Genomic DNA, 19119 nt, shown 5'->3' with positions numbered 1-19119 from the left:
CAAAAATTACAATCTAGAGAAAGTGTGAGAAGCGGTTGTGAGTCGTGAGAATTGATTCAATTGAGAATTGAAAGAGTGTGAGGGTCAGAGAGATAGAGAGTTAGGAAATACGTAATAGGGTTAGAGAGTTAAGAAATACGTAATAGGGTTAGGATATTTTTGTTTTTAAGTTAAAAATGATATAATTTTAATTTTTAGTAAAAAAAATAATGGGTCTAAAAGGATTATGCGGGTTAATCCGTTACGGACCTGTTAATGAATCATGTCTTAACGGATCAATCCGTTTTGACCTGAACCTGTTAACATCAAACTCAAGCCCACTAATTTTGTGTCGTGTTCGTGTTAAGTTAACGTATAGTATCATATATTGTCACTCCTAGTTTTGACATCCCTTAGTACATAGATTGATATGACACATTAAATAATTTTATATGCCAACTACTTAAATTAGCAGTTATTTAAAATTTGTTATATCAATAAGTGTGGTCGAAAATAATAAATTAGTATGAAAAACTAGGGGTGATACCCGCCCCCTACGGGGCGGGGCCACCCCTCCCCCGCCCCCCGCCCCCGCATATGCGGGGGTGGGGAATTTCTCCCCGGACCCCGCCCCCGCATGGCGGGGGCGGGGTCCCCCGTCCGTTGGGCCGGGGTGCGGGGGTGGACCCCCACCCGTCCGCACCCCCCACCCCCATACTGGGCCTTCGGCCCAGTACATTTTTCTGGGCCCTAATTGGCCCAGAATCGGTTTTTAGGCCACTTTGGGCCCAGAATTCGTTTTTGGGCCATTTGAGCCCATTATTTAGATTAAAAAGTATATATATTTAAAAACAGGAAAAAAAAATATATATATATATAAGGGATATATAGAATCATACATTGAACTATTACGTTATTAACTAATTAAGTAGTAATCATCACTAAGGCAGTAAGGCACTATGCTAAAATATTTTGTTCACAATTATACAAATTAAGAGAACTAATAAACTATTACACTATTACAAACTCCTCTAAAAGAAATAAATATTACAAATTATACAATTAACTATTGTAGCAACATTACAATCAATGTTAAATGAATAAAATCATAATTTTTCAATTTGATCAATTTGATTTTGGGGTGGAGCCGTAGCGGTGAGTTCACTGAGTGGTGAGTTATGTCGATTGCTGTGAGACTGAAAATCAAGATCATAAAAGTCAATAAGTTATAAAACCTGAAATATTAATAAGTTAAAAATAAAACAAATTCGAATTAAAAAGTTATAAAGATGAAACAAAATTTTAAATGCAAAAAACAATTATGGAAGAAATTGTGCAAAGTGCAAACCATGACAATGGTGGGTCCAATACAAAGTCATACTGCATCGGAGGTAGCCGTAGACGTCGTCTCATGTATCACTATAAGTATTAAATTTGAAATCAAATTAATGAATACCAATTAAATGAAAATAAATAAATTAAAATAAGAAATTATAAAATGAAATTAAAATAAATACCAGATCCAAACTGATCATCACTATCCTCCTCGACGTCGGCCTTCTCATACTCAAGAACATCCGGAACATGAATTGGAGTTCCCTTGATCCAATTCTGCGTGCAAATCAAAGCCTCTACAGTGGCAGGAGCTAATGAACTCCGAAATGAATCTAATACACGTCCTCCCGTGCTAAAGGCTGACTCTGAGGCTACTGTGCTAACAGGGATGGCCAAAAGTGTGCGGGCTATCTCTCCAAGGATGGGATACTTCACGGCATTCACCTTCCACCAACTTAATATATCAAAATCTCGGGAAAATGGTAGAATCTCTGCTGCTAAGTATCTGTCTATCTCTGACTGAGCCTCTATAGAACTCCGAAGGAAGGGGGTCTGCTCATACCTCTCACCCCACTCCAATCTACGTCTTTTCCCAACCTCGACTTCAGGAAACTGTGAGCTTGAGGCTGAGGGGGTAGGTGTAGGTGCCGCAATATTACCACCCCGCAGGGTGGAAAACTCATCAAATAATCTAGTAAGGGTTTCCCGAACCCTTGCTGCAATAAGCTCTGCCCATACTTGCCCGTACGCAAGGCCCAATCCAAATATCATGCCATCCAACTTATACCTCGGGTCAAAGACGACAGCTACATATAACAAAATATTAGCCTTCGTTAAATCTCCCCAATACTTGTCGTACTTTGTCCTCATAATCAATGACATCTCCCGCATTCTAATGTGACCACCCGCGACCATGTCATCTAATTCTTCTTTTACCCTACATATTTGCTGACATACAATATTGGATGTAGGGTACAAAGTTCCAGATAGCCTCATGGTGACATCGTAAAAAAGCCTCAAAAACTCTACAAAATTAGTTACAATTTCCCAATCATCCTCTACGGGTTTCCCCAATCCCCCGTGATCATCAAAATATTTAACATATTGGATGTCTTCGTCACCCAATAATGTAAATGCCAGCTTATATTCTTGGGCCGCCTCCAACATCAGAAATGTTGAGTTCCATCGTGTAGGCATATCAGTACAAAGGCCCCTCTTAGATGTTAGGCCCGCAGATCTCGCAGCAACCTTGAATTTGTCCAACCTCGAAGGAGAAGATCTCACCCATCTCACAGCAGTCCTAACCCGAGCAATCGAGTCATGAAGATCTCTCAAACCATCAGTGACAATCAGATTCAGAATATGTGCCGCACATCTCACATGCAGACACTCACCACCCATGAGTGTCTTATTTGCCTCTCTAAGATAGGTCTTTAGATGTCCCAATGCAACATCGTTAGACGAGGCATTATCGACTGTGACTGTAACCACTCGGGTCAACCCCCACTCCTTTATTGCGGCCTCCAAGGCCTTTCCAATTGTCTCACCCTTATGATCGGTGATTTAACAAAATTTTATAATTTTCTTTTGCAATGTCCAATGACAATCAATAAAATGCACAGTCAAAGACATATAATTAAAATTTTGGATCGATGTCCAAGTGTCAGTGGTGAGACAAACAAATTGATCCGCCAATTGACCCCTCAACTTCTCCTTTTCAATGTAATAATGTTTTTTTACATCCTTTGCCACCGTGTGGCGAGAAGGAATGTTAAACCTTGGTTCCAAGTAGCGAGAATACGCTTGGAACCCTTTCCCATCAACAATTTGAAAAGGTAGCTCGTCCATTATGACCATACGAGCTAGGTGTCTTCTACACTCATCGGGATCATACTTAGTATACCCCTTCAAAGTTGCACCCCCACTAGCCTCATCCGCCATTTTTTTAAGTCCAATTTCTAGCCTAGATTGGCTTTTGTCTTGCAATGATCTTAATATTGGACTTTTTTTGCATTGCTCTTCTAAGTGCACCTTTAATTGTGAGGTGTCATGTTTCCTATAGTGACATCCATAAATTTTTCCACAATAGTTACACTTGGCTTGGGGGTTACTTGAGTCACCACCGGTGAAATGACTCCAAACTATTGAAGCAGGTTTCTTGTTGGGCTTGGGGGCGGGGCAAGGTGCCGTAGGGCTAGGGGTAGGGGTTTGACTAGGAGGGGTAGGTGTAGGTGTAGGGGTAGGGGTAGGGGTAGGGGTGCCCTCGGCCTGGAAAGGAGAGCTCGCACTAGAATCTGCTGGCATATCCATAACTCAAGCAAACAACAAATCTGAAATTATAGAAAACATAGCAAATATATAATGAACATAAAAAAATTAGAATAAAAAATTATAATTATATATATAATTCATCAAACAATTGTAAAAAATTTAAAGTCATAAATTTTAGGCATTAAAAAGACACATTAATTATTCAAGTTATAAAAAGACTTATAGTGGTTTTAGTTATTTATATATATATATATATATATATATATTTATAACTTGAAAGACTATAAGGCATAAGCATAGCAACTATATAAATTATAATGAACATAAAAAAAAAAAAAAAAAAAGTAGAATAAAAAAAAGTACCACTTGACATTCATAATTTTATATATATATATATATATATTTCATCTTAATTCATTATATTGAATTTCGAAATACCCTAGTGCATTCTTTTTTTTTTTTTTTTGTTCAATTTGGTAGGGAACATCAAATTCTGTTTTTAAACCCCTAAATTAATTTTTTAAACCCCTAATGCATAGCAATTTTAAAGATTAAACCCCTAAATTAATTTAGGGGTTCCAAAGATTAAAACCCCTAAATTAATTTAGGGTTTCGGATTGGGCTATTTAGGGAATTTCGAAACCCTAAATTAATTTAGGGGTTTCAAAGATTAAAACCCCTAAATTAATTTAGGGTATTTCGAAACCCTAAATTAATTTAGGGGTTTCAAAGATTAAAACCCCTAAATTAATTTAGGGTTTCGGATTGGGCTATTTAGAGAATTTCGAAACCCTAAATTAATTTAGGGGTTTCAAAGATTAAAACCCCTAAATTAATTTAGGGTTTCAGATTGGGCTATTTAGGGAATTTCGAAACCCTAAATTAATTTAGGGGTTTCAAAGATTAAAACCCCTAAATTAATTTAGGGTTTCGGATTGGGCTATTTAGGGAATTTCGAAACCCTAAATTAATTTAGGGGTTTCAAAGATTAAAACCCCTAAATTAATTTAGGGTATTTCGAAACCCTAAATTAATTTAGGGGTTTCAAAGATTAAAACCCCTAAATTAATTTAGGGTTTCGGATTGGAGCCCTAGACACAATAATATTGAAATTCAGTGATTTACACACATTATATAATGCAAAAAAAAAAAAAAAAATCACAGCACACAATTCACGGGTCACATTCAAAATTTCAAAGATCAAACCACATGCACAATCTAAACTCCACAGCACACAATTCACAAAATCCCATCCTCCATCTCCAATAAACCCCATCCTTCCTCCAATCTCCATTAAATATGTAAATAAAAAAAAATTGATTTAAAAATTTGGGTTTCTTACGGCTTACCTTCGGAGATGAAGAGAGATGAACCGGAGAGAGAGAGAGGTGATGGACCGGGCGGCGGCTCACGGCTGCGAGAAGTAACTCAGAGAGAGAGAGAGGCGAGAGCGAGGCTGCGCCGCTGCGAGCGAGAGTGAGAGCCGAGAGGTGAGAACTGAGATGCGAAGTAGGGGGAGCTGCGTAAGGGACGAAGGGTTTCGGTTTTAATTTTAAACCCAGGCATGAAACGACGTCGTTTCATGCCTGGGTTTTTTTTTTTTTTTTTTAAATATATGTAAATAACGTATAATATATAATATAATTATATATAATTATAATTATATATATTATATATAATAATATCCGCGGGGCGGGGCGGGTTATATCCGGGGCGGGGGTCACCCCAGCCCGCCCCGCCCCCGGATGTTGCCCCAGATGCGGGCGGGTGGCCCCGCCGCCCACATCTGACGGGCGGGGTGATCCGCCCCGCCTAACGGAGGCGGGGCGGAAGCGGGTCGGGGCAGCGGGGGCGGGGCCCCGCTGCCCACCCCTATGAAAAACTATATTTTTTATAACAAAATTGCTCACATTGTCCAACGGTTTAGCACATTTTGTTAATAATGATTTGTAAAAGTTATAAATATACAAATTTCACACCATCATTTTATAAAATAATAAATCACACAATAAAAAAAGTATAACAAAAATTTGCTCTTTTAGCGAGATCTATTTTTTTTTTTTTTAAATAAAGTATCTGTACAAACTTGCATTATTTAAATTTATATTTAACGTTACTCTTTTTATTTTTGGATGTTCCAACTGATCCTCTCTTTATATTAAAACCTTTAAATAATTTTGCTTGCGTTCACATTTGCCTTTTCTTTTCCCTTTGCTTTTTAAGTCATTGAAGCGTCCAAGATACCTATGTACCTTTCGTGACAATCTTTAATTCTTCTTCTTTTTTTTTTTTTTGGAAAGCTTGTATAGGGATGAGCATTCATGTAAAATATATTTTTCTGTAAAATATAAAGACTGTTTTAATAGATTTTGTATTTTGATCTTTATTTTATCTTTTGTTACGGTAATCCTCTAGATTTAGAGAATACTGTTTACAACTCGAAAATACTTTTAATTATTTTCTCTCCTTTGGACCTTTTTTCTCCGCTGTTTTTGTTTATCCGTATTTCAAATTTGCTCTGTTGGGTAACTTTGAAAAATTATAGAAAATATTTTAGAATTAAAAACCTCTTTTTCATCGTAACCAAATAGTTGTTTGGGTTTTGAAGGAAAGGTGCGTATGTCTGGTAACATTTGCTGGTGCACAGCACGGCCGTGCCAAAAACAAAGTGACATCAGTTGCTTATTATTTGTGGTAGTTTGAAGAAATTTGGATTAATGACATAATTATATAATATTGTATATGAAAAGAAATTGTAAATATCAAAAGATATGAAAATATTACAAATTTATTGATAGTTAGAAAAAATATTTGAAATGAATAAAAAATATTAAAAAAAATATATAAATGATATAGAAAAAAAATAGATAAGTTGATGTATGACCTATTATAAAAATCAGTATGTAAAATAAAATAAAATAAAAAGTGAGTTTTGATGATATATTTTGAAGGATCCTATTATAAAAATCAGTATGTAAAATAAAATAAAAAAAAAAAAGTGAGTTTTGATGATAAATTTTGAAGGATAGGATAAAGAAATCATTGGGAATACTCTCGGCCTTAGTATTTGGCATCCGTGGAGGTATAGTTTAAGGATGATAAGTTATCTATTACCCTGTTCTAGAGTTAGGAAAGGGAACAAATAAATTAATAATGGCTTTTATTTAAGGAAGATTAATTTATGTAAGCGAACAAAGAACTACATATTTGTATGTCACTCTAGCTCTAGGCAACTAATTTAAAATCATTATTTTCTCTCTTCAACAAAATTTATCTGTATAAGATATAAATTTTATTTAATTTAATGTATTTTGATACTTTTTTTTTTTATGGATACATTTTGATGTATAGGTTCTTTTTTAAAAATAATTAAAATAAAGCTAATTTGATGGATTTAATATATGCATTAAAATAGGTTAAGAATAAATAAAATTAGGATCATTCTACGGAGGACGATGGTCTACGGATAGAATGACCGATTGTTGTATTTTTTTTCTTTTTATTTTTTTGTTTTATTCTTAAACATTAAGAGAAAAAACAAAATAAAAAACCAATTCAATATATTTCTTAACATTCAAGGAAAAAAAAAAAAAAAATGCACCTAAATCAAAGCCTAGTAGGATGCTAGTGCTCTAAGGCAAAGAGCCCGAACCCACTATACGTGTTTGGGGTTCTTAATGAATCTGCCTTGCTGATCTTTCCTATTCTGGTTGGATTGGGCCAATGTTTGGACTTATTTTTAATAATGGGTCGTTGCTAGTTTCCACTTAAGCCTCATTGGGCACATAATGGGCTCATGTTTGGACTTATCATGGGTGGGTTTTCCGTCGTGTTTCGACTATCCTTGCAAGAAACAGGATCAAAACCCTCTGGAATTCTATTCCTAGAATTATTTTAAGAAATCTTCAAAACACCTCGATCTAAATTTTCGAAAATATTTCAACTCTTTTTACTTTTAGAAATATTCTTTTTTTTTTTTTTAAATATTTGAGTTTATCACGATTGCTAGTTTTTAAGATTATAAAATTTCCTTAATTTCTCTCTCTTTTCAAAATAATTCATAACTTTTGAAAATAAATCCTAAAATATTATTAATAATAAATATATAATATATATATATATATTATTTTAAAAATATTACCATAGGCTTTAGAAAGTCTAGTTTCATACTACGATTTTAATAACACAGGTACGTGTAAATCTTGGATTGTCCACTTTCAGTTTCAGATATTGACGAGTACATGATAATCCTTACAAACCAAGCAAACGACACAATTATGGTATATTGTAATTTTCCCAACCACTCCTTTTTTTTCTTGAGAAGAAGACAAGAGTTCAGAAACCTGTGATAGCTCTATATGTACTCGTTCCTATTATTGATATTGTGCATAAAAAACTGTTGAACCCAAAGGGTATACAAGTCAGAAGCCACATGCAAGTTGCAACCTTGATTTTCTTACTATCAAAATTATCAATTGGCTCAAAAGTTCTTTGTTTATACTCTTAAGCAACCTCCTGGATCCAAAACCATTAAACTATGGCACCTTGCTTTCCTTGAGCTAAGATATTATAAAAGATGACTACTTAATTCACAAATAAATTATATAAAAATAATCTCATAAACTACGTTACTTCATCTGATCCGTTATATCTAATTTATAATAAAAATAATTTTATAATCTGACAAATCACATCAAGTTACGTTAGTTTATAGGATTATTTTTGTGTAATCAATTTGTGGCTAAACTATTTTCCTTTAACAAAAGAGAGCTGACCTAAACTTCCTTCCAGCAACATCATCAACTCACACACTAGAGTACAAAGAAGAAGTAGAATCGTGTCAATATGTGTGTGATTGTTTCTGATCTAAACTTTCTGTTTAACTTCAACAAAGATTTGATTAAGGATCTTGAGTATCATGAATTCAACCATCATAAGTTGGACTTTCTTAGGCACCGACCCTTCAAAGAAAAAAAGAATTCCAGTGAGTTGGGAGTTGGGTCTAGTTTGGTTCACTTTTAGGCAATTAGGGATGCTCTCTCCAGATCTAGATCCAATAAACTGGATCCAGATGATCAAATTGTATCATGAACAATAAACTCTCACTAGTTTGCATGACTATATAATAAAGAGATTCATTCATTCATTCCTGGCTAGTCTTCTGCTTTCTGCATGCAAATGATTTGTGAAATTGCATGCCAAAACTAACAATTCGCAACAACAGTTGTTTCCCATCACAGACAAGGAAAATATTATTTTTCACATTAATAAAGACAATACAAACCAATAAGATCTAAAAATTAACATCAGCCAAACTTGAAGTTCATAACCCAGATATATGAAGTAGTATCGAAAAACAAAAAACCAAGCTTGACCCATTCAACAAAACACCCAGAATCTCCAGACTTCATAACTAACCGTAAAAATAAAAGAAAAACAAAGGAAAAAACATACCAAAACACAAAGCTAGACAAAAAAAAAGGGGGGGAACTAAGTGATGGACTTAGATCTTTACAATAAAAGCATAGGAAATTGGGTATTGAACAAGGGACTGAGAACAGCCATGATGAATACTAATCAGCCTTTCATATGCTTGACCTTGTTCCACCCTTTCCTGCATGAATCCCCAACAATCTTCACCCCCTTCTTGAACAAGATCTTGAGCCCCTTGGCCCTCTCCTTCACCTGCTGCTCGAATCCAGCCATTTCAAGTTTTCAACACAGAGGGAGAGAGAGAGAGAGAGAGAGAGAGTATTTATTAAGGATTTGCTAGGTTTTATTTCTAGCTCGGAAGTCTCTCCCAACCTAGCAGCTACAACAGAGGTAGAAGTAGAACTGTCCAGTGGTTGTGCTGCGCTGGGAGTCAAACTTTTAAGACGATAATCTCGTGGGATCCAACTCAGCATGGACACATGGCATGGATCAAGCATCTGATTCGACGCTAATCCTGGGCTTTTGATCTTTTCTTTGTAATTAATTAGCTACGTTGATTGCGGGATTAGCACGAGCAGTGTGTCCATGTGTGGATGGGAGTGTCCGTCTGCGGTTTAAATTAAGAGATCTGGTAAGTTGGGAATTTTTACGTATTTTTTATATATTTTATTAATATGATTAGTCAAAATAATTATTTTATATTAAAAAAATAATACAATTAATTACATTGATAAAATATAAAAAAAATGACTACACATAATAGAGTTTTTGTTAAATTAATGAGTAGGACTCCTTTAACCCCACATGGACAACTGTAGCTTTTTCTTTATTTATTTGATTTTTCAGTTTTTTATTTTTGCTAAAGAGATACTTTTTATTTATAAGAAATTAGAGTATTAATAATTAATTTTTTTTATATGTAATTTCCAAACAATTCGTTATTATTGCTTAAACAATTTGGGGGATTAGTTTTTTGTATAATATATATGTTTTTTTTTTCTCTAATTACGAAGCCAACGTAACCACAGCTCATAGCAAAACAGGGAATTGATTTCACCAGCTGGAATATGCTTTAAATAATCAAAAGGTGAGAGACTCTTTTCATATTTTGAGTTTGAGGTCATTAAATAGTAAACAAATGAGTTTGAAAGTAAATTAAAGTTATAAATTATAAAAAGAAGAGAGAGAGAGAGAGAGAGAGAGAGAGAGTTTTGAAGTTCAAATAAATATGATCCACAGCTAAATCTGGCTGTCAATTTTTTAAGATATTGGGAGAACAATGTTTTTAGAGTTGTTATGAGGTGCACCAATTGGATTTCTTGTCGAATTTCTAAAGCATTATTGAAAGTTGGTTTATAAAAGTAGAAAATAAATGATTACAGAAAGAGTAAATTGGGACAGAAAGAGGAGAGATTTCTCCAGAAGAATGATGACATGAAGCAGACTCACCATGCCCATGAGAGAAAATTTTATGATCCATGGATACCATTGGATCGGGTTTGAATACATAAAATTATCTTATTTCATCTTATCATTATAATTTTTTTAAATTTTTATATAAAATATAATAAATAATTTAATTTTTTCAAATCTTAAAATCAAAATAATATTAAAAAATTATATTCTAATAATATTTTATTCAATTTCTAATAAAATATCTAATTTATTTCATCTAAACTGCATAACCAAATGAGTTGTGTATTTAAGTGTCAAGTTATGAACCCAAATTGTTCATGAATCCTTCAAACTCGATCAAGCTAAGCATCGATAGAGTCCTGATCCCAAAAACAGATTTCCAACCCCTTTGCAAGCACCGCATACTTTTTTTAAAATATAGTAGAGTTTAGTGTTAAAAAATTAAATTTTTTTTATAAGATTTATATTTACTTGCTTTTTTTTAAAAAAAAAAGTATGCGCATATGCAACCTATAACTATAAATATCATTTCTCTTTTACAATAGGATATTTGGTACAATAAAAGCTTCAAATGTTCCCAAGTTAAATAGTGTATCTTCTTGTTACTCCACAAAAGAGATTTTCTTTTTATTCCTTTGAGTTTAAGCCACCACAAGAGAAAATAACAGATTTTAGGCTACAAGTAAATTAGGCCAGAATATCCATAGGGTCTTCTTTCTAATTCTAAATAAAGAGGATTTCTGAGTTTGTGGGCACCAAAAGAATAAGGAAAATATTATTCTTATCGCTAGTTTCCACCGCTGTGAATTTTTTATTTTTTTATTTTTACTTAATGATTAAGTAAATATTTTTTAATAATATTATAAATTTTTTTATTTTTTTAAATATATTTAAATATATTAAAAAAAATACATGTTAAAAAATACAAAAAAAAAACATTCTAAATACATTAGCGGGAGCTCCAAGCGGTGAGAGTAGCACCGCTCAAAGAATAATACCAAATGAAGGCCGGCCCTAGCAAGATTAAGCAAGGCCACCAATGGACTTTGGTCTTTGATAAGCAATTGACTCGAAATGCTTATTATAATACAATACATTATTCAATCAGCTTAGAGAGGCTAAAAAGAAATAAACAACTACCTCTAGTGGATTCAAAATAATCTGTCATCGACATATTGTAAGTCACGATTAATATATCAAAGTAGACATATTTGACATGCGACTTCACAACTACCTCAAGATTAGACTTTGTTTATTTTCGCAGATAAAATTAGATGAATTGAGATAAAAGTTAAAAGTTGAATAAAATAGTATTAGAATATATTTTTTTTAATATTATTTTTGTTTTGGAATTATAAAAAGTTGAATTATTTATTTTATTTTGTATGAAATTTTGAAAAAGTTGTAATAATGAGATAAGATGAGTTGAGAAATTTTGTAAAAATGAACGAGGCAGAATTAATTACAATAAATAGTTGTAAGTTTTAGTTATTTAAGTATAACGGAATTATTTTCTTCTTCTAATTCAAGCATACTCTGTATATTGAAATTCATAAGTAACTTCATAAGTTCTTAGGTTGGATCTTTATCACTGTCAATATACAAAATACATCTAGGTAATGTATTTAGAAATATAAATCCTATTACGCCACAAAGTGCGCATATCAATTTTGTACTCTGAAATTTTTTTAACGCTCCAATAACCGCACTTTCGTAAATTTTGATTGAGGTTATTTGCCATACTGACGAGGGATGAGTAGTCTGCATCTTCTATTTAATACTCGATCTCTCAATGCCAATATGCCAATTTTGAATCTCTATTTCATATAAAGATTATCATCAGATTGACATTTGTCAAATTCTATTACTAATCGCGAATATAGTATATGAGCTTGGAACAACACAATAAATACTCAATTTAATCTCTAAAAATAAATAATTTTATTTAATATAAAAAGTCAGAATTACAGATTCCTTTCGGGACATATTCCTAACCATTTTTCCATGATTTTGGTTATAAAGTCAAGTACATCTTTGACAGGCACGTTGGCAAACACAAGAGAGCAGAGGACGGCTTAGACAAATGATCAGATTCCTAGCCATTCTATGCGGGCTGATTCCTAAAATTACCCTCCGGAAAATTCCATCCTGCTATGATCTCTTTCATTGGGTTGCTTTTGGAGTGGTTGTAAGGTATCATAGAGGAAGACTTATGAATTGCAATGAACATAAGATTATGCAAAATGCAACTCTTAGGACAGAAGTATCGAAGAATGCTATGCATCAGTCACTATTTACTCTACACCCCACACTTGTAGTTTTTTTTTTCATAGAGTGTGAACATGTTTTTCATAAGATATGGGATGTAAGGTAGTGAATAATTACTGATAAGTAAGACTTTTCTTTTCAAAATTATGGGTAAGGCACTAGGATGGGCATTGGGCACCATCCATTTGTAGATCAGAACCAATCAGCTCCAACGTTCTTGGAGCTCTTGGGAACTTGGCTTCTTTCAAGCACAGTGGTTTCATAGATGATTCAGACAGAAATATTGATTTTCTTTTGAACTTCAAGCAGCATACTTCTTGTCATCCACTGCAAATTAACCTGGCTTAAGAAAAATTACTTCTTGTCATAGAAAAATTAACCTTTCTACTTTCGTATCGGCCTGCAAGTGGGAAAACTCTTCTAGGGATCATCGGGCAAAACTCTTATCAAAATGGATTAAATTTTATAATCATGACAGCAACGTTAACATGAGGGTCAAGGCATTGTACAGAGAATGTATGACAATGGAGGAACTTAAGTTTCCAGTCCAGCAATAAGAACATCCAAGGACGCACCCGATGATGGACAACTGTAAAAAGTTCTCGCCCGAGAAATGTGCAGCGCTAAAGATGACTGAACTTACGAAGATTGCTTTCTGCCATTTCATTGTTGATGAAATTGATGTCAAAAGAAAACCTCTATAAACAGTTTCTTCCAAAAGAGGTGTCACAATACAGTAAACAGCTACACAAGCTGCTCTTGAGATGTCACTGCTCAGGAGGATCTCCCTCACTATGGGGTTGTTAACAGCCTGCATGCATATTGCATAAGAGGTGTAACTTGATAAGGGAAAATAGAAAAGGAAAACTCTAAAATCAAAGCACCAAAATTTTCAAAACTAAGCCCCCCTGATAAACATATCCTAAAGACATTTATATACGAGAAATAGACAAATAGACAAGCCCCAACTAGTACAAGCCCCATACAAGCCTTTGTAAAAAAGTAGACCCCACTTTAAAAAAGTGTAAAAAAACTATTATTTATTAGTGGGACCCATTGTTTTATAAAAGGCTTGTATGGGGCTTGTATCTAGCATTACTCTTTATATACCTTATATTGAGAGATATAGAAAAATATTAAAGAGGAGGACAATGAAAAACTAGAATCAGAATCCACATTAGAAACTTGTTGAATAGTATGAAGTTCCTACTATGGCAATGAAGTATTGCATGCTTGCTTGCTTATGATAATGCCATGATGCACACCTATATTTATGACATATATAACTTTGGAAACACAAATTTTTGCTCCTTTTGAGTCGCCATCGATTCTTACATTAGATAGCCATAAATTTGGCCATTTAAGTTTAGAATAATTTGAAAGGCCATATCAATAAAGAAAAATTCTAGACATAAGCCTCACACTCCTGCACACCACTTAAAAACATGTGATTTTACTCTTTTACCCTTAGATTTCATGAAATCTGAAATATGAAATATGAGGATAAAAAGATAAAATCACATGTTTTTAAGTGGAGTGCAGAGTGTGGAGTTTCTGTGTAGCACGACTCATCAATAAATATTATACAATTTGGAATTTGAAAATCTGGAACACTTCGTCCTTTTCCCTATACAACACTTCATCTTCTTTCATTTATAGCTAATTTATTTCAATTAGTAATCAAAACGACTCCAAGTCATGTTACGAGTATAATTAAAATATAAAAGAAAAAAAAAATTAACCATTTTTCCAGTGCATCACAAGGATACATAACTAGTTACTATATCATTTTCAAAACATGAAGCTTTTGTTAATATGAAGTTCTGGATCCCTCTCTTCCCTCAAACATATTTTGTGAGGTTTCTCATAATTAACATAGAAACAAATAGGCGTAAGAAAATAGAAGATCAAATAGCTCAACCAAAAATGAAAAATGTTGGAGATCAAAACGTTAATATTGCACTCATTTAAAGGTTTCTATCTATTCCATAATACTTCAACGCATGCTAATTAAAGCTTCAAGGCATGCTAACTTAATTACAGAAGTTTTCATTTAATAAATTTAACCATTCTTGTGCATCACGCATGCTTAAGACTAGTTATTCAGCAATGACTGAGATGAAGTTCATTCCATTCCATTCCATTCCATTATCCACTTCTTTTTTTCAACAACCACAATATACTGACTCCAATTTCTAGTACATTAAACATACATATCAAAAAACTTCTAGCACACTAAACATGCATATATTAGGTAATTGGAGAGTAAATCCTCAAATTTATTTTTGACACACTCCACTTAATTTTATTTTTGACACACACAGCCCCTACGCCTGTCCTTAAATGGCACAAATCAACAGGTACATTCATTCAAGATAATCTTACTTTGCTTTCTGAAAACTCAACAACAAAAGGGAAAAAATTGTCTCAGTTGTTGGTGTTGGATCAAGGTGTCAAATAAAAGTCTTTCATGATTTTCTTGTTTTTCTAGTGCTTGCTAGGTAGGTATCTTTCTTGTATCATCCTGTATACTTAGATTGTGCATTTTCAACTCTTTAATGAAATTTATATCAAAGAAAAAAGCAAAGCAAAAGGAGAAACCTTATTGCACCAACCTTGGGTCCAATCAATCTGTCAGCTAGGATTGATGTAAGAAACACCAACAGAAATAGAAACCCAAATCCTAGTACGGAAGCCAAAAACCAGTTCCGCTCTCTTGATAATTTGTTGGCTCTAAATAAGTTCAAAAACTTGTATCTGGGCTTAGCAGTCCACTGTAGAAGCAACAGAGTTGCAATGAGCTCTAGAATTTGAGCTATAAGAAGTGATATTGCCTGTAATGGTTAAGAAAGTAAGTTAAAATAAAACAAAACATTATTGTGCAACTTCATGCATAAAAAACTCAGACAAATTGAGAATTTGAACAAAGAAATTGTTACCTTCTAGCGATATTGAGCGTGTAACTGGCCTACTGACAACAGAAAAAATAGATAGTTTGCATTTTGTTTTTAGATTGACGTATGTTGGAAACAAAATTGGTCTACCAATGAAATAGACATTCGTTGGAGGCCAAACAAGAATTTTTTCCGAAAAGCTAATTTTGGGGCCAGGACCGTAAGCGCTATACCCTTTATAAAGAAGGGACCAACTTGACCGCAGCACAGAGGAACAACAGTCTAAAAATGATTGCACTTCATTCCTAATGCTCTCTTTTCAATTCACTAATAAAACACCTCACTTTTGGCGACGTAGGATACCTGGATCTACTCAGCAGCCACTTGATTGCCCATGGTATTCAAGGACAAAACCATGTCGTTTCAATATGTTAAGGTCACTGAAAATATCTTCGAGTTGCACAAGGCAGTCTCTTAGGATCTCCCAAGAGACTTCCTCTATGTCTTCCTAGTAAAATTGAAACCAAAATTCCGCTTCACCTTCCAAGTGATTAGTGCAAGCATCACAATTTGTCATCTATCACATATCAAGTCTTATTAAGGCTTCTTCAACCTGAAAGACTTGGTTCCTTAACAATTCCAGCACCACCCAATATCATGAGATCCATGACACAAGCCTATCAAATCCTCAACTTCAGAGTCTTGATTTGATTTGTTCAAGGAAGTCACATGACTGAATTAGGCCCATGATAAAGAGTTATATATAATGCAAATGATTTTTTAACACAGCACAACATGATTTTTTATTATACTGCAACATTTAAAAAAAAGAGTATCACATCATATTTATTTGAGTATTGCTACATCCATAAAAGACTTACACAAAATAATCCCACAAAATGATGTGGCTTCATTTGATTTGTTAGATCTATTTTATAATAAAAATAACTTTACAATCTGACGAATCACATCAAGCCACATCGGTTTGTGAGATTACTTTTGTATAATTCTTTTGTGGCTAGAGTATTTCCCTATTTAATATCTCCATGCTCATGGAAACAGGAGTAACTGGCTTCAAGTCTGAGTCCTCGTTCTAAGTAGATAGTGAAGATTATGGGAAAATCAATTATATGGTATGTTTGTCAAAATAAATAAACTATAAGGTTTTATTAGAATCACTTTATGGCCGATGCCCATCCAAACTATTGTCCCAAAATAAACATATCAGATCCCCACAGACCCCCCAAAAAAAAAAAAAAACTAAGGAAAAAAACTCAGACTAAGGTCAGATAGACTACTCCTACACCACTCTACAATGCAAGCGTTGATCATGGACAGCATCATTTGATTACATCTTCTGGAAAAAAAAAGGTGAAAAATCATATCAAAATAATATCAAAACAGAAAAGAAACAAGAAGAATAGGATAGATCTTTAATGATCATGATGACATTCACAACATTACTGCTTCAGTACTCAAACAGAATGTGATAAATGCAATTATTGATCTTATAGATCCACTGCACTCACCTCAGTCTGTGGATCAAGACGAGGTTCATGCAATATCGCAGCAACCACAGACAAGCCTCCGAAACTCAAAGGAATATGCAGACAGAACATGTAAAAGGCCATTGTGCTCCATATACTCCCTCTATCCCAAGGAATATCTCCTGCCAGCACCGAGAACCCCTATAATCCAGAATCACAAAAAACCCTATTCACGTATTTGAATCAACATACAGAGAACTCGAAAGGTATATAGTTAAAACTCGCTAATTACCTAACCAATACATTCAAATACATTACGTTTCTAAAGTAACGAAGAAAATCTAAACTTGTTCACATTTACAAGAGAAAATAACCGAAATCGAATATGCAGGAAAGTAAGAAATGACCATAAATCCATTATGAAAACGAGAACATTTTTTGGTATATTTTTTAAAACCCATTTGTAAGTAGACATTCCCCAAAATGTTTCCTTTGTTCACTCGAAGAGAACCTCTATGCAAACGAAATCGTAAAATACCATTATCTTAAACCTTCAAAAAGTCTTTTTTTCACCAATTAATAGCAGGAAAAAAAAAAAAAAAAAAAAAAGTCTCCACTAAAACAACAGAGCGAATGAAAATAGAAATGAATTAAGATTTGAAAACAAAGAAGTGTAGCCGCAGAAGTGAATCTACCTGAATAGAGGCTTCGTGGGCGTCTTCATTTTGCGTGCAAGAAGGCTTGAAAGAGGCTTTCGAGCTTGGCTTAGATTTGAATATGGAGGAACGGAGGAGAGAATTTGGAGATAGAAAGGAATCTGGCAGCTTCCTAGGTTCTATGCTAAATTTGGGTGGTGTAAGACAAAGAGAAGCGCACTGTAACAATATCATTTCATTTCAAGCTCTCTCGTCTCCTCCCCCAACAAGAACTAAACTTTTTTATCTTCAAGCGTTCAGCATCACCACTCACCAGCGAGGTGAATCGGTGATGGAGCGAGCCACTTTTGCCTTCTCCTCGTTACGAAAACGCGACCCATCAACAACGATAACGAGATAGACAGTAAAATAAATATAAAAAGAAAAATACTATAGACATAAAGGATTCTACAAAGAGATCCACACAATAACGTGGCACACTCCCACGTTTCTCTCTTTTTTTTTTTTTTTTTTTTAATCTGTCCTGCGAGCCCCCTCCCCTCCTCCCCCTTTCCCTCTCTCGTCTCTGCCCGTCTTCGCCCTTTGCATCATCACCATAGTGGTTGGGAATCACATCAAGGCCGATAGAATCCGCTAGCGGTCTAAGTGGCACCGTCCGGCGGGGGGATGAGAGCTCCCATGCACGGCAAGTTGCGACTTGCACGCGACTGTGAGTAAGACATTGCTGCTTGGACTGCCGGCAGCTTCTGCCGGCTTTAAGGTGGTCCCCGACCACTATGGCGGCCACAGAGAGGGCAGAGATAGGTAGAGACAGAGGGAGGAGTGGAGGGGAGACGCGGAAGGGAGGAAAAAAAAAAGAAAGTGGGGAGACGTGCACATTGTGAGTATGCCACATCAGTGTGTGAGATCTATTTGTGTCTGTAGCAGCCCTCATATAAAAATACAGGAATTATTCACACACAATTAGATATAAGATTTACATATCAATAACGTGTATTTGTCTATAGAGTTGTAGAAGATTTGATTAAGAGGAGATTACAACGCACACAGTGAGCTACTAAAGTTTTCCTTTACTTACAATCTCAACTCTCTCTCTCTCTCTCTCTCTGTCTCTCTCGCTAGGGTTTTTGTCTCTCTCATGAATGCTTACAAGACACCTCTCTGAGTTTCTGTCGTTTCACTCTTTTCAATCTTACTCTAAACATAAAACATAACATATATTTAGTGCATCACATCAGAAAACCCTAAGGCAACAAAACAAGGTTATTTGCTCAAACAGAATGTTGAGCTCGCCTTGAGCGAACAATCTGTCAAATATTCACTTGAACCAACCATTGAGCGAGTCTTGAGTGAATACTCTGTCTGAGCTTCCCTCGAGCC

General features: G+C 34.5%; 1 protein-coding gene across 2 annotated transcripts; it reads right to left on the bottom strand.

The window, feature by feature from the left end:
- Positions 1–13149: 13149 nt before the first annotated feature.
- On the bottom strand, positions 13150–18141 carry LOC121253659. 2 transcript variants are annotated; one of them, XM_041153660.1, is made up of 4 exons: positions 17779–18141; positions 17126–17284; positions 15318–15536; positions 13150–13513 (listed from the first exon to the last, which is right to left on the bottom strand). In XM_041153660.1, exons 1-4 carry the CDS (start codon positions 17971–17973, stop codon positions 13172–13174), a joined length of 915 nt encoding a protein of 304 aa, XP_041009594.1. In that variant the 5' UTR covers positions 17974–18141; the 3' UTR covers positions 13150–13171. The 2 variants fall into 2 exon arrangements, with proteins under 2 accessions (XP_041009594.1, XP_041009595.1); XM_041153661.1 differs by having other exon boundaries at positions 17126–17265; positions 17779–17912.
- Between the last annotated feature and the right edge of the window lie 978 nt (positions 18142–19119).

This window comes from Juglans microcarpa x Juglans regia, chromosome 2S, assembly GCF_004785595.1.
Source record: "Juglans microcarpa x Juglans regia isolate MS1-56 chromosome 2S, Jm3101_v1.0, whole genome shotgun sequence".
Classification (NCBI taxonomy): domain Eukaryota; kingdom Viridiplantae; phylum Streptophyta; class Magnoliopsida; order Fagales; family Juglandaceae; genus Juglans; species Juglans microcarpa x Juglans regia.
Note: the sequence above shows the minus strand (reverse complement) of the source record. Positions and strands in the feature narration are given on the sequence as shown.